Source organism: Polyodon spathula, chromosome 13 (assembly GCF_017654505.1).
Source record: "Polyodon spathula isolate WHYD16114869_AA chromosome 13, ASM1765450v1, whole genome shotgun sequence".
NCBI lineage: Eukaryota > Metazoa > Chordata > Actinopteri > Acipenseriformes > Polyodontidae > Polyodon > Polyodon spathula.
In genome coordinates, this window is record NC_054546.1 from 6,199,943 (window position 1) to 6,211,732 (window position 11,790).

Genomic DNA, 11,790 nt, shown 5'->3' on the forward strand with positions numbered 1-11,790 from the left:
ACAGCCTGAATGTATCCCCTGTCTTCCTCCAGAAGGGTACTGATCTCAAGGCAGCTTTGTGGCGTTGCTTCATTTGCATGTAGGTTAGATTTACACGGGCCAATCACAGCCTGAAAGTTAGCCCGGAAATTTTAAACTACTTCTGTTCTGCAGCAAAAAACAATCCCAGAATAGGCCATTTGATTGTGACTAATTGTTTTGTACATATGTATCTTAAGTACATGCCACACCATCAAGAAGCAATAATTATTTGGGTTGAAACTGTAGCTGAAGTAAGACCAATCGTGCTGTCTTGTCTGTGCTTTTAATTTAACACAAAAAGCATTATATTATATATTATATATATATATATATGATTATATAAATATATCTATTATATATATATATATATATCATAAGTGGGTAAAATATTTGTAAGCAATAATACTCATATATATATAATTGCCATAGTCGTTTAAATTATCACGCTAAATACATGCATTGTTAAGTGAGACATTATTATTTGCCGTTTGTCAAAGACTTATTTTTATTTTCACTATAGATCGAACTGTAATACACAGAACGTGATTTAATGTTCACGTTGCACTGAATGCTGAAGTCATTTTGGGCTCTGTAACTGCAGGTCATTTACTGCAAACTGACAGTAAATGGTTGAAAGAATTACATATGAGTTCAAAGTGCTGCCTAATTCGCCAATGGCATCTACATACTATATGAGGTTTCAAAAACCTAAATCCTCAACGACGCTATAGTGCAAATGGTAAATTCAGATGAGAAAAAAAATGAATAGATTGAATGTGCACTTATAGATTTGGGTAGGCTACTGCACAAATATCGGATGATACAACTGAATGGAAAACGTATGTAAGTAAATTCTCCGGCGCCAAGAATTCTAGCAATAGTATGTGGTGGGGGTATCGCTCATTGGATGCAATTCAAGCTAAGTAATTTATGACCAAACCCAAATTATGCTGCCCCCACTCACTCGTGTAATTCTACAAGCCTTTACAGCACGTGATCATTTTAAAATTACGCAGTTACTTGACATTTCTATTGGAATTCATAAAACTCGTTTAATAATTTTACATCAAATGGAAACCTCTTGAATTGATCTGTCTCCGATTTCCCTTTTTGAAGTTATATTAATGCTGTCTTTTTCATCCCATATTCAAGAGATCAGGTTCAGAGGCAAAGTGATTCTCCCGAAGTATTCAAGTATTCAGCAAACTGACCTCTAGAGTAGACTTGCAATACCAGAGTCATTAAAGGGAAGGACATGTCATCCTCTCAACCACAAACAAATAACATTAAGGTTAAAATATTTGTAATATGCCAGTAACCCAACAATATCCTTTAGCTCTATAGGAGGTATAGCGAACACGCTTCGTAATTATATTCATAATCCCCTTTAAAACCACAACCAATATAGTAAACCACTGTCTTTAATAACCATTAGGTAGCCTAACTAAACATTATATAAATAATAGGCTTCAACAATTGTTTTTACCATTTTTAAAATAAAGTTGTCGTATTTTGATAACTGTCACACGTGTTGGTAATAAAATACTATGCTAATTGCAGCTTCTTTTTTAAAGCCTTTGCATGCTGTACATATTTATTGTGATATATTGTCTTCTTTAAAATTGTATGAATAGATTATCAGGTTCTGTTATATTTTTTTTCATATATATAATATATGACACAAGCTGTAATAATTTGGATATATCGCCTTATATTGTTTAAATATCACAATGTGCAATATGTGTAAACTACAACAGAAAGAATTTACACAAATGAGACAGTGATGTGCATTTTGTACAGCATGAAGAATGCGTTTGTTATTTTTGTTTACAGTCAAACAGGATTAATTTGTTACTGTATGCATAGGCTACATTTAAAAAAAAAAAAAAAAAGCTGGAAATGGTTTCAATTTTTTTTTTAAATTGGAAATAATCAGCTTGCTTAAAGCTGCTATGCTCCTAACTGCTTCCAATTCGGTAGTAATTTGATATCTGAATATTCTCCCGCGCCCCGAGGAGCAGCATGATCCCCAGCTAATTGGTTGAATTATTAATTATAATTGGTGGTAGGATCTTAGTCCCGCCTCTCCTTGTCTTTGAACGGCAGGTGCGTGGACAAGATGTGCAGTTCTCCTACGTTACCCTTTTCGATGTTTTTCACGGGTCGAGGCAAGTTACAAATGGTCAGCTTTAATCGTGGTGTCAGCTCTTTAACCCCAGTGTCCCTGCTACACCAGACACGGTCATCATCACCCTGCCCTCTTTATCCTCTTTTTGTCTCTGCTGCTGCTAACCCCGTCCTGTTTAAACCCCAAATAGAAACTGTAGCTTCAAAAAGTTACAAAACGCGTGCCGTCCACACCTCGTTGTGGATACTAAACAAAGGGGTACAATTCATTTATATGTTTATCAACATCAGACTCCCATTGTGAGGGATAGTGGCAGCAGCATTCCAAAACCGTTAGCCTAGTTTTAGGATAATTATATAATCCACAGATGGAAATAAGATGGACAGTTTAAAACAAAACTCTGTTTAAATTGTACTAGTTTGCACCCCGTGGAAAATAAATAAATACAGCAAAGTGATTGTTTCTTACAGGCACTAAAAGCCAAATAGGCAAATGTGGTGTTTGATGATGTTTAAATGCGTTTTGTTATTATATTTTAAAATGTACATTTTATACAATTCCCCTTTTACATGGTAGATTGTATGTTTATTTTAGTTTTTATATAGGGTGAGGATGGACGCTAAATTGGGCATATGTTCACGCAAGCGAGCGTTTTACTAAGCGTGATATATGAGTACTGCTGCCTGCAGCTGAGGGGTTGAGTAGAATTTATAGGGGGTACAGATAAGGCGTGAAATCTCCAATGACATAGTTAAATGGGTAGATTTTATACGTATTATATATCTAAGGCTTGTTTAAATCGGGGCATCTGTCGGGAGGATCCGAGCTCTTCTGGAAAGATAAAATAGTATGCGTGGAACAACGCATTTAAATACTTTTGTAAATGCTATATGAACCTAGTCGTGTAGGTAATTGTGTTTTTAAATCATTTTAAAATAGGCTATATAACCAACGTGCAGAACAGCAGCTGTATAGATGTTGGATAGTGATTAGATCCAAAAGCCCAGACTCTTAAATATTAAACTTGCGTTCATTAACTTTCTGAGCACACTCATGCGCGCATTAGAATCATGTTAAAATAGTATCCTGTATTCCTTTATATATATGTGTGTGTGTGTGTGTGTGTGTGTGTGTGTGTGTTTCATTATCTTGTAGTAACCCTACAAAACCCTAACAAGATAATTTGTCCCCGTAAATTAAAAGAATGGCCTTCGCTAATTCTGGCTGCAAAAAAAATGTGGTCTGTTGAGCTCAACTGTAATATTAGGGAAAAACTGTTCCTCCTGAAAAGACAGATGAAGTCATAAACAGGTTTGATCTGGAAATCAAGCTTCGATAAATATTAAACACAGACCTTTTTCACGTGTGGATTATGATATATGGCGCGTCCAGACTTTAAAATAAGGAAATTACCAGAGAAAATGATCTCAATACATTTTCTAAGTATAAACGTTGATTATGTTTCGATTTTCATTCAAAGCCCCAGCCTGTTCTTTTTCTTTTGGTTCAAATGACATGAGAGAGAGAGAGAGAGAGAGAGAGGGAGAGAGAGAGAGAGAGAGGGAGAGAGCGCAAAGGAGCTCCATATTTAAAAAAGTCAGCCCTGGAGGTGTACAGTTTATGTAATCTGTGGCTGAAAATGAATTGTGTAATTTATTGGAAAACAGAAAGTCATGAAGATTGGATCAGCATAGCCTATCGACGAGTCCCCAATCCATCAAGTTCCAATTAACAACCTAACCATTGAGATTTAATGGGTTTCCAATCTACTGGCCTGATAGACTCATCAATTCCTCTGGGAGAAATTAAGAAAATCGACCGCCCCTTGGCGTTGCAGTGTCATTCTTCTCCGCAACGATATGTCAAATTAAAAACACAATTAGAATTTAAACTGTTTCAATCAGACGGTTCCTTGCAACCTATGTTTCACTTAATATAACTTTGATGAAAATCTGACGGTTGCACTTCATCATGGAAACGAATGGGGGTTTAAAAGAATAAAAAAAAAAAAAAAGGAGAGCGTTTAATTTTGTTTCTCAAAAGTAATACGTATATGAATGAAATAATCAGGTACTGATACCTTCTACTCATTAATTAAGGGAGTGCTCAATGAAACGTGTTCTTTGTTTTGCTGATTTGCGTTTGACTTTTTAACTGTGCCGCTGAAAGCTGTAAATCGTTTGTGGCAGAAACTTGCAATTATTTAATCAAGGATTCATGCAATATCAAAATCACACTTTTGTCAAGTTTCTATCAACACAATACTGAGCAAACGCGGAGAGCGGTGACTTTGATCGAGTTCCTTTATATATACCTTAAATATAACACACTTTACTTTTATTTGTGTGCGTTCAGTCCTGTGGGGTTTTTTGTTTTGTTTTGTTTTGTTTTTTTGCATAACCCTGTCAGAAAGGAGTCATTATCCAATGATATTTGTTTTCTATTTAAATGGGAACAAAATCAAGGTCATCGACACTACCAAACTACCTTTATTTTGAAACAATATTTAGAGACGTTTAGCGATCAATAGGAACTGAACACTAGGTTTGATTAGAATCATCGACTGATTCTAATCTGATTGGGTGCACCTAAAAATAATGTTATGTCGATCTATTAACACTGTTTAATGGATCCTCGTTGAGTTTGTAAGGCATAACGAGTCGATACAGTAAAGCGATTATCACAAAGACACTTGGTTGGAAGCCCCGTACACAATATGTAGCATTTACCCCCATTTTAAATGTGTACAAATCACTGCCAAATATAGCATTCTCCCATGAACAGAGGCGTCTCTGAAATTAGGCTCAAACCTTTCTAAAAAATATGTTACTGGCATTGCTTCTATTTTCAGGACAGCTTGTGGATGTGTAAATCTCAAGAAAAAAAGCAGCAGCATTGATCAATATATTAGTTTGCTAGACGGTACACGCACACACACACACACGCACACACACACGCACACACACACACACACACACACACACACACACACACACACACATATATATACATATATATATATGCTAATATAATATATATATATATATATATATAAGAAAATATATATATTATAATATCACTATATACTACTCTGTCGCATATATATTAAAAGACCCTCGAGCCAGCTGTATTATATTAATGATACTGACCTTTATTCTCGAAAAGCCCCTCAATAGTTTTATTATAAATCGATGGGTGCGCACAAATAGACTTGCACTGATAAACTATTAAAAAAGAAAAAAAAATGCGCCCAATTATTTTTCTGTGGGATATAGCTCAATTTCAGAACTCAGGTGACCGCAGACAGCTTCAGACTGAGCTGATTCCTGCCACTGTGACCTTATATACCTTTTTCATGTTTAGAGACTGTTTGCTATACAAGGAACCATCTATTTTAGCACCAAATAATAATAAAAAAATAATACATGTGTGTTTTAAATACAAACACCACGGTTGGATATGTGCAGCCTGGCTCAAAACAATCCTCGAGAGGGATAAGTCATTGTAACTCTTTAATTGCAAACAAACGCAGTGGTTTGGAAACAACAGCAAAACAAAACGGGTTTATTCAATTTTAAACTGCTTCTATCTTGGTTTTCTTTAAAAAAAACAAACAAACAAAAACAAACAAAAAACGATAGGCAGTATAACTGGACTGACATTGAAGCAACCAGAATTTGTTTTCCAATACAATATTGCCTTCAGAAAAGTATGTGCGTTTACAACACAGCGAACATTAAAATCACCACTTCAAACAAAAACCAGTAATGTTTTCCACAACAATGGTGTCGTGTGAGTAAATAATGTATTAAAAAGAAACGGCTTGTGTTTTCACAAGAAGAGAACATAAATAAATAAATAAATAGCCATGATACCATCCTAATCAGAGGCATGCGTTTTTGTTGTTTGTTTTTTTTTTGGGGGGGGGGGGGGGGGGGGGGGGGGAGGGTAACGAACACTTGTTTTCTACCCCATTGTTTTAATTTAGATATTCTTTTGCCCGCTAGCAGATACAAACCTGGACAGAGCCCTAAACTTTACTTTGAAATGCCGTTACATCCTTTTATAGAAATGTACGTCCCACGCCATATTTACAGATTAACACAATTACAACCTGGCATTTATCCACTGAAATGTTAAAAACGACCTTTGAATTGTGCTTCAAAAACAATGATGTTGCTTACAAGGACATAAGCGAGTCTTGCCTCTGTGCAGCTTACCACACTACCAGTTCAATTTGGCTTCAGTTCAATACAAACTGTTAAAATTAGGCCTGGCAAAACATGCAGCTCGATCTGTCTAACCATCTCTCTGTCTGACTATCTATGTATATTAAGTCCAAATATGTAAATAATATAGTATTTAACAGTCCATTGATTATGCTTAGCCTTTTTAATGGGAAATGAAACAAGATTATACATACTTAACATGACAATACTATCTATACCTGCACAGAACAATGTTTAATGGTTATATTCCATTAAAGTGGACTGCCACCCGGTGCCAATTTAAAAAAAAAAAAAAGACTTCCGGCCAGTAAAAGTGTGTGTGTGTGGGTATATAATAGATATATATCTAATATATTATATATATATTTATTGATAAATATATATAATATATTATATATATATATACACCTGGAATACTGGACCTTATGTGGACACAGGCCAAGTCCTTTTTGTTTAAACAGATATTAAAGTTTAAAAAAATTATTTGTTGTGTGTGTGTGTGTGTGTGTGTGTGTGTGTGTGTCCAGTAGTAGATTCAAGTAAATCACCTTGAATGGTGCTGATATTGCAAAAGGAGTGTCCAGCAGGTGAACTCAAGTGCAAATAATCTGTGCTGTATCGCACTGATCGTTTCCTTAAAGGATGAGGAGTCCGCGGGCGAACGATTCTTTGTACTAAACACAAAACGTACAGATTGTTTATAGACATTTGTAACAGCTTGACTTTTCCATTTATCTTTTTTGTTTGTTTGTTTGTTATTGCAACATATTAATTATCAAACATTGACTTACTTGTACCGAAAACAAGCACGACTTTGTTGATATTTTACACAAGGGATCACATATTGTGACTCCAAATTTCTCGTAAGCTTTTTTGTATTATTAGTATTAATATTTATCAACATTTAAGCTTGAATATAATCTATGTACTCCGATTGCTAAATACACTAAAAAGCACAATGCTATCTTTAAGATCGAGATCAATGGCGCACAGGTACCGCTATTTTTGTAAACTATATATATATAATATATATATATATATATATATATATATATATACGATATATATCTATATATATAGTTATATATCAAATCTATTAGTTCTAAAAATGATATACACCACAATACCACGTGTTTTATAGTGGGTTGAGCATTCAATTATATATGCGATTTCAAACACAAAAAAGCCATCAATAATACAGTATATAGTATATAAAAACGAGTACGTGTTTAAAATCATAACATTTGTGTTTAACTCTTAACCCTTTGCTACTCCACGGCAAGGTCGCTGGAACTAGTGGTGCTGGGGGTGAGGGTGGTGTATGGCTTCCATCATATACAGGGGTTACAGTTTTGTTCAATGGCTTTCAGCACCCCCACTTTAAAAATTGTTCCAGCGCCACGGCTGCACGGTATGAAACGTGGCAGGGTTTGGCAACAAGTGCCTCTTGGATGTTGAGCCTCACTGTGAGTCTGGCAACTCTGCTCTGTACGCCGACAAGATGTTGTTGAATCCGAATCTGAAAACTAAAGTAAATACAGTCCCTTTTAATCATACCAGAAAAATGCGAATTTCAATAGAACCTATCAAAAGTAAAATCAATTTTAAAAACCGCTGACCCTTGAAACCTTTAAAGGCGATTTTATAGATTTCACTTTCGATAAAATTATTTATTTTGTGCTTAATATTTGGGGTGCTGTCATGTATTACTCGTTTTTATTAGCTTGAGAAACTACGATCACTTCGACAATCCATTCATTAATGTATTCATCTATCAATATTCTATAAATGATTTTTTTTTTTAAATAGATGTTCATCTATTTGCGTACATGTTAACTAAAAAAAAAAGTTTCGTTTAGAAGTATGCTACACAATGCTGTTGGTTTGTTGGTTGGTTTTGTATTTGTATATAATAGTATATGACGTAAAATATAGGCTAGATATTTAAAATGTACCGATCCCTGAGGGGAAGTGAATATTTTGAAATGATACGCACCGCACATATAAGGAATGCTCAGTTTATTTCACAGCATAATTCAGCAATACAATATCAAAAAAAAAAAAAAAAAAAAAATCATCATCAGCTGTCCTATGCAAAGGGACATTTACACAGAATATTGTCTTTGTGTATGTAGGCTATTTCTATACAACCAATATTCAGAAAAAGAAGCACAAACACAATGGGGAAACTTCAGTTCATGACTGTGTTCAAGTAAATTCCCACTTTTGGAACAATTAAAACAGTACATTTATTAAATTAATTTAAAAAAAATAAAGTATTTCCGATTGTCCGTCAGTTAAAGCGCTTGAACGTATATGCTGTCAGTGCTATGTATGTCTTCCTATTGGCTTGCAGTATTCCAGTTCAACAAGATACCGAACGTGGCGTTGGGCTTGTGGAAACATATGTCACTTTGCAAGGGTAATCCGATACTTCTCACCACAATTTGTCTAACTCATGTTATAACAAGACAAATAAAATTGACTGGAACTTTCTGTTTACTATGTATTATTATTATTATTAATAATAATAATAATAATAATAATAATAATAATAATTGTTATAAAATACACAATGAAAGCAAATGAAGTAAGCTAAAAGTACAGCTGTTTTGCAAAGTTCAACAATTTGTCATCTTAAAAATGTATTATTTAATTAAATAGACAACTGTTTACAAAAATACAAAAAGGTCAATGAAAGTCATGCGGATTTTAACAATCCATCTGCGCTAAAAACTACAGCTTCATATCGGCTACTTAATTTGCATTCAATATTAAAAATCTTTTGACTACACAAGTCACTTGTTTTTAGGGAAAGGTTTATAAACCGTGAAATTAAATGCAAAAAAAAAAAAAATGAAAAACGTAATGAAATAAGGCATTTCTTCAGGGAAAATTATTATTTGGCAAATTGTAATTCCTTATACATCACATTTTAAAAAGCTTTTTACATGAAACTCAGTATATAGCATTGAGAGCGAGCTCGTGTCAGTTATACAATAAACAAAAACAAGTGTGTACATTTAACAATGTGACATGCCCTAATAATAACAATAAATAATAATAATATAATAATAATAATAATAATAATAATAATAATAATAATAGAAAGAGACCAAAAACACAGGACACCAATAACAACAAAAAAAATTTAACAAAAAAGAATTAAGCGTGTCTTTATAAATTGCACAAATCATTTGATAACAAACAATTACTGAAAGTGTGTAACTGCTCCTTGGCTTTGGACAACAAAAATGTCAAGTCTCTTTTCTCTCTTTTTTTTTTTTTTTTACAAAAATAATAAATATCATTATTAATATTTATTATAATATAATAATTATATTATTATTAATAATAATAATAATAATAATAATAATAATAATAATAATAATAATAATAAAAAAAAAACACAGTTCTCACACTGGTCGTAGCAGCGGTACCGATGTGACTAGGGGGTGTGAGTAGTACGCTGGATGTGGAAAGGTGAGGAGTGGTTGGCTGACTGGCACGTTACCCGTTGAGTTTCCAGTTTCTGAAGCAGAGTTCTCGTGGTACAGAATGGGCACCCTTACTATCCGCTGCGCAGCGGCGTGGCTCAGGTTAGCAGCTTCCAACTCTGCAGCTAATTGTCGTTTCCACTTATTTCTTCTGTTCTGGAACCAGATTTTGACCTGGGTCTCTGTTAGGTGCAGGGAAGCCGCCAGTCCGGCCCTTTCAGAGCTGCTCAAATACCTTTTCATGTCAAACGTGGACTCCAGTTGAAACACCTGACTGCGGGAAAAGACAGTACGCGTTTTCTTTTTCCTGCACTGCTTCTTGTCCGAGCTGTCCTCCCTTTTTTTCCAATCCTCCAGATTATCGTCTTTCTTTGGTTCTTCCGAATCGCTCTCTTCAAGAACGATTTCTTCTGTGCTTTTGTTAGAGTCGTTCTCTTTTGTGTCATGGTCGGATTTAACAACCGGGTCGGGAGAGTCTCGATCGGTGACAGACGCCGGAGACGAGTCTCTGATACTGGCCTTTTCGATAACTGAGAGGAGAGAAAACAAAAAATACTGTATCATTAGGAAGGTTTTAATTGGACCAGTGTCTACCTGTCTCGTATTCTGTCTGTACCTAATTTGGAACAGAAACAAAACGCAAGTAGAGATTACAGAATGTATGTCGTTTTACAACAGCAGGAAAATTAAACATTTAACATTCAGTCCTGACCATTCATTCCACTTATCAAACCAACAACACACATTCAGATAACCTTACTTCCTATATATTTTAAAGTAAATATCCTAGTTTAAGGGAGATCTTTTAAATTGAAATGGACACAACAACGTAATTATTCTCCTTGATTTAATAAGGCTGCACTGTTAGAACAGTATTTTTTGACAGGTATGCTACTGTATACAGGAAGCATAATATACATAGCCTTAGGCTGCTTGGAACAAGTTGACTGTCAGAACACATTTTTTTGTACTTTTCTATTGGAATTACACTTTTTACAAGAACCCCTGCCACATAATATAAAAATGCGTGGTGTTTAATTCGATTTGTTAAGGATGTCAAAGGCAATGTGCCGGTCATGTATTGTACAAATCTATATCGGATCACTCCCAACCACGTCCGAAATTACATTACAATTTTAACAAACCACGAAAAAACTATTTAACTTTTACGCACATACCTTCTGTTCTGTGTAAGTGGCCTGCAGATGCGAGGGTGTAGGGATACCACCAAGCCGGTGCTCTTTCTAAGTAGTGCGCTGGCAGCGCAAACCTCTGAGCAGGTACGTCAAACCTGGGAAAGCCGAGGTCCCCAATTTGAGAGAGAGCGAAACCAGCACCTTCCAGTGCACCTTTCATCGGGGCAAACAGAGTCTTTGGCTTGGGTGGTTTGCTATCACAGTTCAGTAGGTTCTTTATGGAAAAAGAAGACTCCTTGGGTTGACTTGAGTTTTCTTGCGCTGTCTCAGGCATGGCTGTGTGTTGTTGGTGGCCGATGTCTCAGACCATAAAAATATAGAACGAGGTTTCCGCTAATCTTTTTCGTATGTTGTTGTAGTTCTTCAGTGTCGTTAAAAATATTTCAGCGCGCAATTCGCGATAGATAGATAGATAGATAGATAGATAGATGGATGGATGTGATAATGCTCAAATATAATCTCGCATCCAAGTCTGCTAGAGATCCTCTACAAAATGGGACAATGTTCACTGCGTCAGTCCGGCGCCAGATGCTAATGATGAAATAAAAATGTCATCCAAGTTAAATGCGGTGAGTATACGGCGCTTGGGCACGTACAATGGCTTAAGAAAGAGCGTGGAAAAGGAGAGAAAGAGAGAGAGAATGGTTCTGCAGTGAGTCCACCCTCCCTATACTTTGCGCGTTGGCTTTAGGCTGTAAGCGCACGCCTGTTATTGGCTT

General features: G+C 35.3%; 1 protein-coding gene across 1 annotated transcript; it reads right to left on the bottom strand.

The window, feature by feature from the left end:
• Positions 1–9,794: 9,794 nt before the first annotated feature.
• LOC121326123 (homeobox protein HMX3-like) lies at positions 9,795–11,790 on the bottom strand. The gene is made up of 2 exons (XM_041269295.1): positions 11,054–11,790; positions 9,795–10,405 (listed from the first exon to the last, which is right to left on the bottom strand). Exons 1-2 carry the CDS (start codon positions 11,343–11,345, stop codon positions 9,795–9,797), a joined length of 903 nt encoding a protein of 300 aa, XP_041125229.1. The 5' UTR covers positions 11,346–11,790.

Excerpts from the sequence above, each read along its gene's own strand:
- LOC121326123 (XM_041269295.1), bottom strand. The coding sequence starts at position 11,345 with ATGCCTGAGACAGCGCAAGAAAACTCAAGTCAACCCAAGGAGTCTTCT. Across the intron at positions 10,406-11,053 it reads CCACTTACACAGAACAGAAG|TTATCGAAAAGGCCAGTATC; the intron begins GTATGTGCGTAA and ends CTCTCCTCTCAG.